This window comes from Triticum urartu, chromosome 1, assembly GCF_003073215.2.
Source record: "Triticum urartu cultivar G1812 chromosome 1, Tu2.1, whole genome shotgun sequence".
NCBI lineage: Eukaryota > Viridiplantae > Streptophyta > Magnoliopsida > Poales > Poaceae > Triticum > Triticum urartu.
The window spans coordinates 319489116-319503228 of NC_053022.1; the positions used below are offsets into that span (position 1 = coordinate 319489116).

Below are 14113 nucleotides of genomic sequence, written 5' to 3' on the forward strand. Positions count from 1 at the left end.
TTAGCGATCTTTTGGACATCAGTCGATAATCTTTGGGTGATCCGAATGTGCATTTCTATGCCCAGATTATATGTTTGTGTGATGACCTACGTTGTTTTTATCTATGTTGCATGCTAGTATGGATATGATGGACCGAATATGAGATACACGGATGTGGCCGACAAGATTTGAGAAGTGCCCAGTCAGTGCCCACGGCCGCGCCCAGGCGCGTCCGCGGGCGTTTGAGGGCCCGAATTTGCAGGTCGTTGATGTAAATGCTCTTATAAACTCTATTGATGATGGGGTTTTCTCTCTATGTGTGCTTCGAATTTGGATCTGAATTATTTATGAGTTATAAATACACGTGTTGTGAATAGTTACAAACAAACAGAAATATTTAAATTTAACCATTCTTTTAAGTTTTATCATGGAGCAGGTAAGCAATGGTATCGCCCGATATTCACCCTCGTCTGTCTCTCCAATCCCCACTCTCCGACGCTCGATCGAACGGCCAGAATGTGCTAGACAAATCAGGCAAAAGTTGTGGTTGCTGGTGTTTGACTATCCATCCGCCCACCACGTTCACCTCTCAACCAGGAGGAAATGCAATAAGAGAGAGACGTACGGGCAAAGCATTGAATTATCAACGATGATGACCTCACCTTATATGTAGCAGCTCTGTAGGCGTACGCCGACACCTAACGTGCCCGATTGGTTCATTGAACCTGGACACATTCCCGCTTTCCCTCCGCGGCGGCAGCCGGCCCGAGCGGCCCGGCCTATATAAAAGGCGCCACAACCTGATGAAGAGCTCCAGATCCCAGCGAACTCGTAAACACGTCTGTGCATAGTGCTATTACGTATACTCCCCCACTCACCCCCGAGAAGTCAGGAGGCATGGCGAGGAAGGCAGCGGCAGCGGCCATGGACGGCAAGAGCTCCGAGCTCGCGAGGGCCGTGGCGGAGGCGGAGGCGCGGGAGGAGCGGCTGCGGCGGGAGCTGGAGGCGGCGCTGGCGCGGGTGGCCGTGGCGGAGGAGGCCGAGGAGCGGCTGTGCGTGCAGCTCGGCGAGCTGGAGGCGGAGGCCATGACGCAGGCCATGGAGTACCAGCAGCACGTCAGGGCGCTCTCCGAGAGGCTCGCCCTCATGGACGGCCTGCTCAGGTCCTCCGGCCTCCACGGCGCCGTCGTGCAGTCCGGCCTTCACTGACAAACCGAATCTCATCATGCGTTTCCTTGCTTATTATTATGTGTGATCATGCAAGGCTGTAGTGGTTGTTAATTTTTTCTCCTTTCCGCCGGCGTGTGTTTGATGCCAACTCGTGCGTGCTGGTGGCGTGTAGTGTAGGATGTACATTTTTTTTCTTTTCTTTTTGAGATGTACTGTATATAACGTCGTTTGTGTAGTTCCACATATCTCTTGAGAACATCTTAATGTTGCCCCCGATCTGTTGCAAACTTGAGCTGACGTATGCATTCACCTAATATCACACGCAACGGATTCCTTGACAACGATCGAGCGCATGTGCATATACATGAGGAGCACACGCAAATGAGGTTCTTGATATGAAGGCATAAAGAAATGAACTGGTCCCACATATAAATTCGAAAAATTACCAGTGCTATCCCAAGTTCTCAACTCCATTAATCTTTCCTTCCCGCGAAAAAATAACTCCATTAATCTTGCTTCAACTCCGTAACAAAGCATAAAGCATATGCATTACGAGTAAAATTCCTTGACAAGCTATAATTGTTGGCGGCACACCGCGTGGCAACTGGTCATCAATCTCCCGACCAAAACTAATAATGTTGGCAACAAAGGCGGCAAGGAAAAACCATGAACCAGTCAAAAACACCGAAAACATCCGTTTCACCTCGGAAATTTCGGCCGAAACTGACTTCTCGTAAGGATGATGAAACTTGGAAGTCTGAACAATTCAATCAATTTGAATCACCTAGACAGCACTACTAGAAACAAGACGTGTGACACCACACAGAAAACGACCGCACCAGCTGCTCAATTAAAAAAGAAATATAAGGCTAGTCATAGTGGGAGTAACTTAGCTAGTAACATAGCGCACCTTGAGAATTTTTTGCTTATGTGACAAGTAGTTAATGAGAAGTAATAACATAATATGGTACTGTAACATAGCGCTTTCCAAGACAACACGAGTCGACAAGTTATTAAATGAGGCCACATATGACACTAGTACTATGTTACTTTGCACTATGAAGGTAGTAACTTAGACTAGTGTCATGCATATGACACTAGTCTAAGTTACTCCCACTATGACCAGCCTAAGGAAACTTCGGACCTCGGCTATTTGACAGCACAAAGTTGACTGGTTTAATGCAATTGGAAATTGCAATGGCAAATCAGGGACCTCGGACATTTGACAGTAGCATGCATGGACATGGAACTTTTCATCCTGAAACTTGTCAATCTTCCAGATAGCTGACTGGAGGTGTGAAATGGCCATGCTCCCCAGAAACCAAGACAATTCCACGGAATTACCGTGAACGCGGAAGTGTACAGACAAGAGGTACAGAAATTGATGAGACTTGTCTCCAATAGGGTGACTTGATCTTTAATCAGGAGTACTGCGTTCAGATACGCGCCTGGAATCCAGGCTGGAAGCAGAAAAACGTCCTGTCTACATCCATGGAAGTTGGATTAAATCAATCAGTAAATCTTCTAGAGGACTAACAAAATCTTTCTCAGAGAATTAAAGATAAATTTCCAACTTCAGATTGAACAGAACAACACAAACAACAAAAAAGATGTGAGTTCCTCTTGGACGTTTGGTGGTTTCAGAGCTGGACATAAGGCTCAAAGTAGCTAATTAACCATAGCCTTTGGGCGTAGAATCTAAAGCATGACACAGAGGGTCTGCAGCCCCACCATGAACACAAAAAAAGAACTTGTGGTGTAGGGGTTGCCACCACATGCACTTCACCAGCAAAGAATCCTACCACCACATGCACTGAGTATAAAGATGCATAGCACAAGTGGATCTCCACAATCATCAAGGAAAGCATATCCGAACACCAAGAAAAGAATATTCGCCGATCGCCAATCAGTTGCAAGATTACTGACATGACTAGACAAAATGTTGGCCCATGGCTTCATTTAGAAGAAGGTATTCGGCTATGGCTTCAAAACAAAAACCTGGCACTTCCGTTACACACTTTTAACTCAAATAAGTATAGCAAATTGTTTTTCCTTTTTTTGGGGTTTAAACACACAACATAGACGCATGCCAGCGTATTCACACAAGAAGACAGAGTCCAAAAGCACCTCACTATCGAAGGGTACGTCATCCATCACCTATGCATGATCCACCTTGGTGAGACACACAAGATGTCAAACTTGGGGTTGGATCTTGGTAGGCTAGGGTAAAATCACCTCGCCTGACTACTCAACATATTGTTGGTTCTCAAACATAGTGACCTGTTACTCACAGCAGAGATTTTGGCATTTAGCTTTGCCCACAGAAGAGTTTGAAGTAGCAGCATGGTGACTATGGTGACCCCTTTAGTTTAATAAAGTGTGTAAATGGTAAACCAACAACCCAAGTGCTGAACTTCGTAGGATTACTGGATAAATACAACTGGGGCGTAAAGCACAGTTCGAATTTTAGCCATAAGAGTGGGCATGTGCAATGTTTGAGGTGTAGTTATAAGTACTTAAATGACACCCTACTTTCCATTATAACCAAATCGAGGACTACAATTTCGTCAAAAAAAAATCACACGATTCTAGCACAAGGTTGGCCACTTGCCTTGAAATGATATTTGTTCTGAGTGCATGGTCCATGAATCCATGTGATATGCCCAATTACTAAGGTCTAAGGGTGTCGCCAATTTGTATTCCTTATAAGTTGGTCTTATGGTGAGTCCTACAGTGATCCTTTCATGCCTAAATGAAAAGATCAGAAACCAATGACTCCGTATGATATGCCCAAATACTAAGGCAACGACTTTTGTTACATATTAGGATAAAAATAACTAATATTGGGCTCTTTGTTTCTGAACTACTACTATCAATTTCGAAAAGTTGATAATTCATCGCCTCCTATGGTTCACCAGCTGACAAGCTTCATTAGACTTACACTGCTTGATGTCCATGTCAAGCTACAAAACCGCTATCACTAATCTGTGAACTGCAGACAAGTCCCCCAATAACACATGGCCCAAAATATCTATAACAGCACACAATACTCAAATGTTAAATTGATTCTAAATATGCATATGTCAGTGGGTACAGTTCCAATACTCCTACTGCAGTGAAAGCAAAGAGACTCCAGGTAGCTACTTACATCCACTACGATGACTCATATTCACTAACTATTATGTCAAGTGACCTGAATTATATGACATGGGAACAATTTAAATGAGTTGATAATTTAATCAGCAAAGGGATCAACATAACCCTGTCACTTCAACTTAACAATAATTGTATGAGTAAATGTGACTATAATAAAATAGTTGCCGTAATATCATCTGTGACAGGCTTGCTACACATGAATGATAGGCACATATTTATTTCTTGCAAAAAGAAAAGTACATAATTGTTTTTGTGGGACATCAATAATGGTATGCAGATAGTAACTGCAGCAAAAAAGAATCCAATCACCTAACAGCTACTACACTGGAAAGGAAGCCCAACAAGATCAACCCAAAAGATTAATGTTAACTGCATTCTGAATTTGCACAGACAGCAAGAACATATTTTAAAGACTTATTGATTACAGTCATACAGTGCAGATTAGTAAATTTGTTAGGCTAAGATTACAGTAATAGGCATGAACAATCACATATCGCCAGTGGTACTGAGTGATATAGGCACATTGAAAAGAATGCAGATATGATTGTCAAGCTTCATGCACTAGCCAACGCAACCAAAAGTCCGAACTGATGGAAAGGGCTAGGCAATCCATATATACATTTCAACAATGATAATACTAGAAACAAAAACGGAATTGCTTTGCATATGATATTTTCAGGTACGAATCTCATACGATCCGATGTGTCTCAACTGGGCTGCATGCTCCACTTGTTTCCTTTTCCAGATAGAGCTGGTAGATTCGATGAAAGCACATGCATCTGCTATTGTACTTGTGTCGAACGTGAAAACGCCGTACATATAGCAGAACTCAAACAAAAACACATGCCAATGCACAGAATAAAAAGTCATCAAGTCAATTAACTTAGAAACCTGATGAACAAAAATATCTTTCTTGACACACGGAAGCAGAAGGTGATTGCTATAAGTAGAACTGGACAGTAATCAGATTTCACATACCTAATGTATGCAGGTAAGCCCATCTATAACCATCATTTATTATACAACACACCCATGGAAATTAGAAAACCTTCATAATAGAGGCTGGGCTCTTGTGAAAATAAAAACACCACCACCGCCAACTGAACGCCCCAGGAGCATGTCACGGTCAAGGTAAGAAAGATAGTATAGTCCTCCAGGCGATCGTCTGATAAAAATTCAGTATGGAACTTAAGAACAAAGGAAGCAAAGAAGGAAGATTGTTTTCTTCGAAAAAGTACCTTTCCGGGCCGCTGATAGGAACTTGAGCTCGGAAAGTTTTAAGGAACTGCAATATCTGCAAAAATAGTCACTGCAATGAAACACTTCTATAATAGTTGATGAGCATTTTGAAAGTGAAACAATGGTCCTAAATAAATAATTACTTTTACAATAACCGTTGTATTCTGGAACAAAAGAGAATAACAATAAATCTTTTGGTAACTAGCATTCTCAAAACTATTATAACTGTCGAATGAAAATATACATATGGACTACAGAGGATGTGCATGCTTTTAATGAAAAGGGAAAATGATTGTAACCATAACAGGTAATATTCAAACTGAAGAGATAATTATATTCATATAACCTGGCTTACCTGAAGACTCAAAAAAGACCGAGGAAGTATAGCAGGAGCTATCAGTGCTTGTAGCTGCTCACTAATCTTGATATTCTCTACAGCAACCTATTAGACATAAATCAAAGAAAACAAAATTGAGAAAAGATGGTGGCATAAGCACAGACTTCTTCCCAGAAGCCTTAGCTTTAGATGGTGCATGAAAATACAGAAAACGGACAAATTTCAGCATTGCAAATAACTTTTTGTTCTCAAACAGACATATAAATGCATGCCATTTTGTATTAGAAGGCACATAGATGGCGTGAATCTTATAGCCAAACAGGCAAAAGGGAGAAAAACTAAGCTAAAACCAAAACAAAGCGAAGCCAAAAATTAAGTTTAAAATAGTAGATATTGGTCGTTGCGTTATCTTAGCACTTTTCTTCTCAATGAAAATGACACCCTTCCAGGTGTGTTCGAGAAAAAAAAAAGCCAAAAAGAGAAAAACCAACAAAGAACTGTGCAACTACCCTGTGTGCATTGCAAACAACTCGTAGCCATGAGCAGTAAGTTAGAAATATGAAGATAACATGTCAGAGTCTGGCTCTATTCTAGCACCATGTTTCATGTGAAAATGAATCATGGATAATGCTAATGTGATTCATATACTACTCCCTCCGTCCCAAAATAAGTGACTCAACTTTATACTAGCTTCAGTACAAAGTTAGTACAAAGTTGAGTCACTTATTTTGGGACGGAGGGAGTACTTAGCTGCAGATGCGGAGATACCTCATAGAGCATACCTATCACCTACGTAGCCTACCACTACTGCACACTGAACATCACATCAGATCTAACATATGCTTATTCTGTTTTTCTGATGGATTCTTAATTTCCTTCCAGTTAGTTTATGCATGCTCTTTTCCATACATAACGGGAATTTTTTATGTGGGTATAGACAGGAAGGTGCTGCTGGCAGGGGTGGGGACCAGGCAGATGCTGCTGAACAAGTGCTGTTGAGTGTTGACTCAGGGGAGGGTCAAGGAACAGGGAGATGAAGCTTCTATTGATGAATCACTTCGATGAGTCCAGAACTGCTGTTCAGGGAATGTTCTATGGTCGTTTTGGCATCCATTTGAGCTGCTGTAAGTGTCGTTCCTTTTTCAGTAACCTTGATTGCTATACTTTTGGTGGCAGCTGGAACTTCTAGTTTTGGTTTGTTAATAGTAGGTAGCAAAACCCTTTGGAACAGCCATGCCTGGCATATTGATTCTGGATTGATGTTGCGTTCCAGTATTGAAAGATAGTGGAAACTACGCCTAAGCTTGTATGGAGAAAAATGTCTAACCTGCTTTCTTATCATCACCCCCAATCTTTCTTATTACAACACTCCCTCGAATAAGCAGGCAAAGATATTTTCAATAGAAAAATTACCTCCTCGAACTGAAGAAATATGTTGCTCTTAGACAGAACATCAAATTTTGCAGAGACCATCAGTGTTGCACCCTCTTGCTCCTATATAGACCACTAACAGAATCAAACACAAAAGAGCTAAACCAAATGAGAGTTAAAGACAGAAGTGTATACAGTACTTAATCAATGACATGCAAACAGGCTGATAAGCAGAATATGTCAAATGAAGGGATTATAAATCATTTTTTATGCCAAAAATCGTCATACTACAGACTGCAAAATATAAAAATAATGCAATTCTAGACCAAAATCTGTTCCTGTAACAAAAGGACTATGAACATTCTGCAATCATTTTACCAAGCCGCTGCAAAGCTAAAAATACCGTTTTCCTATGCTTTTCACTATATTATGGCCATATCCATGCATATGATACAATGATCCTTTTTACGAACCAGCCTCTCCCCTCTTCGATTGGTTAAACGGAAACAACCAAGTCATGTTTATATCAGTAGAAGGGCAGAAAAGCACATATGATGAGCTAAAGGCTCTACTTAAGTATATATCAGCAACTTGTGAAGATGAATTGTCGTAAAGAAGAAGCAAATATACACCATGCTATCTAAGGTGCAAAACTTTCACCGTTTCACTGCATACTAATGCCATCCTACTACAAACTTACAAGTTAACAAAGGATATTGTCCTTCTGCTGTTTTGCATTTTTTGACCATCCACAATGATGACACTCATAAAACAAAAACATGTACATTCTGAGTTCCAGGCACAGTCGACAGCACCAACAGAAAAACATAACAACTAATGTTTTTGCAAAAACTAAATAAGACCTGTTCTGGCGCAAAGTTAGCTTAAAAGAACAAAACCTCCAAGAAAGGACACATAGGTGCATAATTATCATAAAGGTATACCTCCAGCAAGTTCTCGATGCTCCAACGCACGACATTCCGCACAATTCCACCATCCGACCGACCCTTGCACTCAAATTTCTGGTATATTTGCCCTACCTGCACATATCCAAAAGCACCACCCCTGACATAAGGCTTCCTACACTTTCCGCAAATTTATCAAACATGATCATCTGTCTATACACACTACAAAGCAATTTGAAGTGTCAGAAAACAACTCATGATCAACCACTAATAGCTCCAGGTTTCCATAGAGCGTTAAAGTGCACACAACGGAATAGCAGAGTTTCCACGATATCAAACATGTGCATACTTTCTACTATTTGTTAACTGTCATGGGATTCTCATGATGAATTTTGAAAAATCGTGGACAGGCAGAGAGAGAGACCTGCAGGAGAGGGAGTCTCTCGGCCGCCTCGAAGAGCATAAGCACGTCCGACGCAGACGTGTAGCACAGCCTCCAGGTGCCGTCGAGCGCAGCGAGGTCCAGCGGTGCCCCCTCCCCGGCGCCGAGCTCCTCCACGGACACCTATACACCACGCGCACACATCAGATCGAATCCCTCGCTGTCCGCCCAGGAGTAAATGCGATTGGAGGAAAGAGCTAGAGCGGGGGTCTAGTACGATGGCCTCCTCGATGGCCGCGCGCTGGTCGGGGCTGGCCCCCGAGCCGCGCCCCGTCTCCTGCACCGCCCGCAGCAGCTCGTGCTTCCGCCCCTCCGTGTCCGCCTGCGAGCGAGCAGAGCGTCAGATCGTGCGTGGAGGTAACGAGGGGGTCGGGGGGGTCGGGGGTCCGACGGACCGTACTGCGGTGAGCGGGGCGGCGACCGCGGCGGCGAGGAGTGGAGAAGGGGTGCGACGTGGGTTCTGAGGGCGGAAGTGGGCGTGTCTCTGGAGAGGCGAAGACGGCGGTGGTCGGGGAGGAGCGGCGGGGAACCGGCGGGAGGGCGCGGCGGCGAGCGCCATTTTTGTGCGCGTTCTGTGTGGCTGGAGTGGACGAAGGCGCCGAGGTCCTGGCCAGTTCCGCTGCCACGCATCGGCATGGGCTGCCTCTTGCCTGCCGTTGGCCAGAGATGCATACCCTCCTCACCTGCCGTCGCCACCGTCCGTCGAAGATCCGACGGTAAGAGCGATTTTTTTTTTGGCAAAATGAGCGATTTATTCTTCCTGCGTGTAGCACTCCCACGGCGCCTAGCAGCCAAGCTTTCCATCCTCGGCGTTTCAGACTTTCAGTTAGGCATGTAACCTCTCGCAGAAATTCCACATTAAATTTTAATGCGATTGCTATCCAGCGAACGCTCGCTGAAGGTGGATGGCAAAACAAACATTTTTCACAGCAATTTTAGTTGCAGGAACATGGCTATTCCTTCAAGCACACACGACAATTTTCATAGCAAAATCTGTTGTTGCTAAATTGCCATGTGTTTCTAATGAAATTGCCATGTGTGTTTTGTAGAACTTGGCATAAAAATGTTCTCAAACAGTCAAACTGGCCATTGGGATCCAAATTTAAACAACTGTTAAAACTTCAAGACCTATCTTGCATTGCAAGCAAGATCCATGAAGTGCAAATAGCATCTTAAATAAGCACCCAGCACTGTAACCACCCAACACTACTCCGAAAACTAAATATCCTACTACTAGTCACAGGGAGAACCTGTAGGCATTCAAAGATGGGAATCAACAAAACTTGACGCAGAAGGAAAGTTCCCTTTACTCCGGATATAATTGCCTTACAATGTACAATCATGACCTAATCCCTTTTAGAATGGAAAAAGGAAATTCCACGGCAGTATAAGTTTGCGTTGAGAACAAGCTTGTTGGATTAGGAACACTAAAATCTCTTGAGATCTTCAGACATCTTCGTTTGGACCGCAGATGGTGGATACTCAACTAGATCTTCAGAGATCTTGGTTTGGATCGCAGATGGTGGATACTCAGCTAGATCTACAGAGAGCTTTGCTTCGGATCACAGATGGCAGATACTGGAGTAGACTTCTCCAACTGCAGCAGCAATGCGATGTCGAGCTCCTGCAGGCTCTTCTCCAGTATAAGTTTTGAAGTTTCAGTGGCTTCAGGCTGGCTCTTGTTTGAATAGTTCCAAACCTCTCTTCTGCTGATGATTTCTGTTCACAATGCACTGGAAAAGACTAATTGTAAGGATAGCAGCAAACAGTTTTGCGGTATCTCTTCAAAATAAACTGACAAGCGCTCCGACAGTTACCTGAAAAGCATTCTGCGGCCGAAGACTTTGATGGTACCTCGCTATTCTACTGCTGCAAAGGATCTCAATGATCTTCCATAGCTCCTGCCTCCCATGGACCAAGAAGTGCGAAAGAACACCAATTCACCTGCACAAGCATACAAAACAAGTGAACACTATGAACAAATGAAATCAACTTAACAAAGGGAACATCACATAAAGACCAAAATATTTTCAAAAAAGTTAGCACCTGGATCACCCTGCAAAACAGAAAGGAGTCAAGGAAAGAAGCAAGTGAAAACAAAGCAGGAGGAAGCAATATAGATGTTAGAAACATAACCTGCAAAGAAGAAAACATTTAACTGAAACAAATAAGCTATATGAGAGCAAACCATAAATAGCTGAGACCTGATCAGCAACCTGCCATGCAAAGCACTAATTATGAAGGAAATTTAGTTAGTAAGTTCACGCCCCAAGAAATAGGATAATGTAATCTGCAACGGATTTACATCACCAACTATGTCAAGCAAATTTGCACAGCTTGAATGCACTGAAATGCAGCAGATAATGAACCTCAAGAGAGCATAAGAAAGAAAGGAGCTACAATAATGAAAAGTTGGAGCAAACAAGAGCGCCGCGCTATAGAGAAATAATCTAAACGGTAATAGCAAATGATTAATACTAAGTAATTCAGAATAGGCTGTTCAATCGAAGTTACGATTACAACAAGGTCCCATAAAACTGAATTGATACTACATAGACATTATTTAGTGCCTCTAAGGAGTCTCATATCCCTTCATAAGTCTATAAAGAAGGAATCTCTTATAGTTTCCATCCTGTCAAAGAAGGGGAAATGGAGTAGACATCCGCATAAGGTAGCCGGGGAAAGAAAAGATGGAAGTCTCGTTAGCTCTAGCTCAGGTCCATGCCATCTCCAGCTTGGCTCGGTATCGGAGACACGGCGGAGTAGGATCTCTCAAAAGGGGAAGGATGCAGCTGTGCACCACGCCTGCGCTTGAAGGAGCACCCTTCATGGCTGCTGTCAGCTTCATGCTTCCTCCGAATCCCCCTCACTGCCTGCAGCTCCAGTGGTGAGAGCGCGAACAACTGCCCACTCACTCGGCAAAGCGAGTTGTGGTTGTCATAGAGGATCCTCTGGTTACAGTTTTTGTCACAAATGTGTGTCATTCCAGTCAATTTGCAGCGGTACATGTTTCCAAAGATGTGCTCATTCTGGCACCTCATGTCACACTTGTGACTGGGGATTTCCCCTTCTGTGTTCAGAATAGTGGACAAGAAAATCACATTGCTGGGCTCAGCAATCACAGATTTGCCAAGTACCTCCATTGTTCTGCCGTGAGAAACCTCTTCACAGACCCCCTTTTCTTGGTTTCTGAGATCGGAGTTTCTGCAACCCAGAACAAGAATTTGCTTCAGAATTTTGTTTTGAAGCACTTGCATATGACCCATGCGGTGACAGTTCTTGTTGCTATTACTGAACTAGTTCATAGAATAAATTGCAGTAAATCTGAGAGGACTTTTGCATCGAACGCAAGAAAAAACTAGTATTAAAAGTGGCGCAACCTCACGAAATTGCCACTAAATTTGCATGCAAGATTTATCTTCGACCACAATTTTCTACAGATAAATCTCGGTCACTTATGATTTCTGAATTCTAACATTGCTGACAAGATTCACTATAAATCCGTTGGCCCTTTGGCAGATCAAAACCAGTAAAATCCCACAACACCACAACCTATAATTGAATAATTTGGATAGTACAGTCCACCTGGCATCAAACTACGAACGAACCCACAAAGTCCCACAAAAAAATCAATATAAAATTCTCAGATACAAACAAAACCTAATTCACAAGTCAGCACCTACCCCTTTTAATCCTGCAGGTAAACCAAACACCTAGCTGTCCCTTCCCCGGTTCACAAATTTACCAGATCTAAACGGTGAAACCCCCACCTACCGCACCACCCACGATAAATTCGCACCAAAACCACGAACAACCGCACCACAGCGCCAAAACCTACACCAATTAGGGATTCGGACCGACAAAATCGCATTCAAACGCCTCCTAGCAACCTCTCACGGTCTCCCCTCTCTCCTCGTCGAAACACCCCTAAAATCTGAGGCGAAAACCTCGCAGAAAAGAACGTAATAGAGGGCAGAGGCGAGGATACATACCAGTAGAGCTCGAAGGCGGAGGAGGAGACGAGGTAAAAACAACGCGGCCTTCGGTCTCTCCTTCCTCTCCCTCCCTCCCTCTCTCTCTCCGCCAGGGAACACCAACCTCTCGCGGAGTCAATTGCAACGGCCCGGACGAAGAGGGGTTGGGGAGGGGTGGGTGTCCATTTATAGGATCATGCCGTTCGCCGAATGACCAAAATGCCCCCTGGATGGCCCGGACGTCGACACGGAGGAGCTCACTCGCTCACTGTCCGTCCCTGCTTCCGCGGATCGGTCCGGCTCGGATATCGGCTCTATCCGTCCTGTCTCCTCCAAGTAACCCACTCCTGCCCTCGTTGTCATTTCGTGCTAATACTAATATTAGCACGAACCTTTTCTTAGACAGGGCACATGATAGCTCACATGTAGCTCAATTTTGCTGTTGACACGCCGTGCAGTTTTGTGCGCCTTTGGATGTTGATCAAATTTTTAAAAGGTTACAGCATCTCCAACGGCCTTTCTATATGGGAAATGTTTACAGACGGTGCGCCGGCCGAACGCTCGGCCGGTCTTATCGCGAGCGTTCGATCTACTGGGATCCTGTGTCTATCCCACGTCCTCCTGCGTCTATTTTTTTTTTGCCTTATCTTCTTCCACCTCGACCCATCCTCCCTTTTTCTCTTTCTCCGGCAAGCACCACCGGCCAGTGGACTCGCGCCCAGCTGTGCGTCCCCCTCGCGCGCCCAATCCCGCTGCCTTTTTTGCTGCAACCTCATCGCCATGGTCGCACCCCTCGCATGGCAGCGCCCTCGCGCCGCTCCTGTCGCCATGGCCGCATGTGATGGGGTGTGGAAGATGCGGCGGGGGCAGACCTCGGGGGAGATGCAAAGATGACCGGCAGAGCTGCAACCAGCATGGCACGAGCTGCAAACCGTCGCGACTAGATGCTACGAGCAGCGAGGTGGAGCTCAGCGACAAGCATCAACCGGAGGTGACTGGTGCTGCAAACAGTGTGATTTTTAGCTCGAACCGGCCGGAAAAAAAGCTGCATCCAGCGTGAATTTTTGCTGGAACCAGCAATGAGGAATGTTCCGACCGACGACGGGCATAATGTTGAAAGCTTCAACCGGCATGTAAAAAGGCTTCAACTGCCATGAAAAAAAGCTACAACCGTTCAACAAAAAAGCTACAACCACGTTCATCAGAGCTGCAACCCGAGTTCGCCGTAGTTTTGTAGCCACTATGATCCAGCGATATTTGCTACAACTGGTGTTGTTTTTTGCTACAACCGGTGTCTCATTTTGCGGCATTGCCATAGCCGGCGTCGGGAATTTTTGCTACAATGTTGTCACGTCGTGCTACAACCAGCACTTCAAATTGCTACAACCGGCACACGAGAATGCTACCACCGCTGAGAAAAAAGCTCCAACCAGAGATACATGGAAACTGAGGGGGGCGCCATGGAAGCTGCAGTCGGCACCTGAGAAAGGTACAACTGTTGATGGGAAAAGCTCCAACTGACAAACAAAAATGCTTCAGC

General features: G+C 44.3%; 3 protein-coding genes across 3 annotated transcripts; 1 reads left to right on the plus strand and 2 right to left on the minus strand.

Moving 5' to 3' along the window:
• Positions 1–782: 782 nt before the first annotated feature.
• Positions 783–1427, plus strand: LOC125509753 (protein RESPONSE TO LOW SULFUR 3-like). Its single transcript, XM_048674790.1, has one exon. The coding sequence runs from the start codon at positions 877–879 to the stop codon at positions 1186–1188; it is 312 nt and encodes a 103-aa protein (XP_048530747.1). The 5' UTR covers positions 783–876; the 3' UTR covers positions 1189–1427.
• Positions 1428–5155: 3728 nt separating this feature from the next.
• LOC125509743 (probable plastid-lipid-associated protein 10, chloroplastic) lies at positions 5156–9264 on the minus strand. The gene is made up of 8 exons (XM_048674769.1): positions 9000–9264; positions 8817–8921; positions 8582–8722; positions 8197–8292; positions 7295–7375; positions 5900–5986; positions 5544–5599; positions 5156–5470 (listed from the first exon to the last, which is right to left on the minus strand). Exons 1-8 carry the CDS (start codon positions 9156–9158, stop codon positions 5356–5358), a joined length of 840 nt encoding a protein of 279 aa, XP_048530726.1. The 5' UTR covers positions 9159–9264; the 3' UTR covers positions 5156–5355.
• Positions 9265–9882: 618 nt separating this feature from the next.
• Positions 9883–12748, minus strand: LOC125509747. The gene is made up of 3 exons (XM_048674779.1): positions 12592–12748; positions 10417–11803; positions 9883–10332 (listed from the first exon to the last, which is right to left on the minus strand). The coding sequence occupies exon 2, from the start codon at positions 11740–11742 to the stop codon at positions 11308–11310; it is 435 nt and encodes a 144-aa protein (XP_048530736.1). The 5' UTR covers positions 11743–11803; positions 12592–12748; the 3' UTR covers positions 9883–10332; positions 10417–11307.
• Positions 12749–14113: the final 1365 nt, after the last annotated feature.

What these genes read in the sequence shown, in the direction of transcription:
- LOC125509753 (XM_048674790.1), top strand. Translation starts at nt 877, where the DNA reads ATGGCGAGGAAGGCAGCGGCAGCGGCCATGGACGGCAAGAGCTCCGAG.
- LOC125509743 (XM_048674769.1), bottom strand. Translation starts at nt 9,158, where the DNA reads ATGGCGCTCGCCGCCGCGCCCTCCCGCCGGTTCCCCGCCGCTCCTCCC. An exon ending in TCGCCGCCCCGCTCACCGCA is followed by an intron (nt 8,922 to 8,999) that starts GTACGGTCCGTC and finishes GCTCGCTCGCAG; the next exon opens with GCGGACACGGAGGGGCGGAA. An exon ending in GCATCGAGAACTTGCTGGAG is followed by an intron (nt 7,376 to 8,196) that starts GTATACCTTTAT and finishes TGGTCTATATAG; the next exon opens with GAGCAAGAGGGTGCAACACT.
- LOC125509747 (XM_048674779.1), bottom strand. Translation starts at nt 11,742, where the DNA reads ATGGAGGTACTTGGCAAATCTGTGATTGCTGAGCCCAGCAATGTGATT.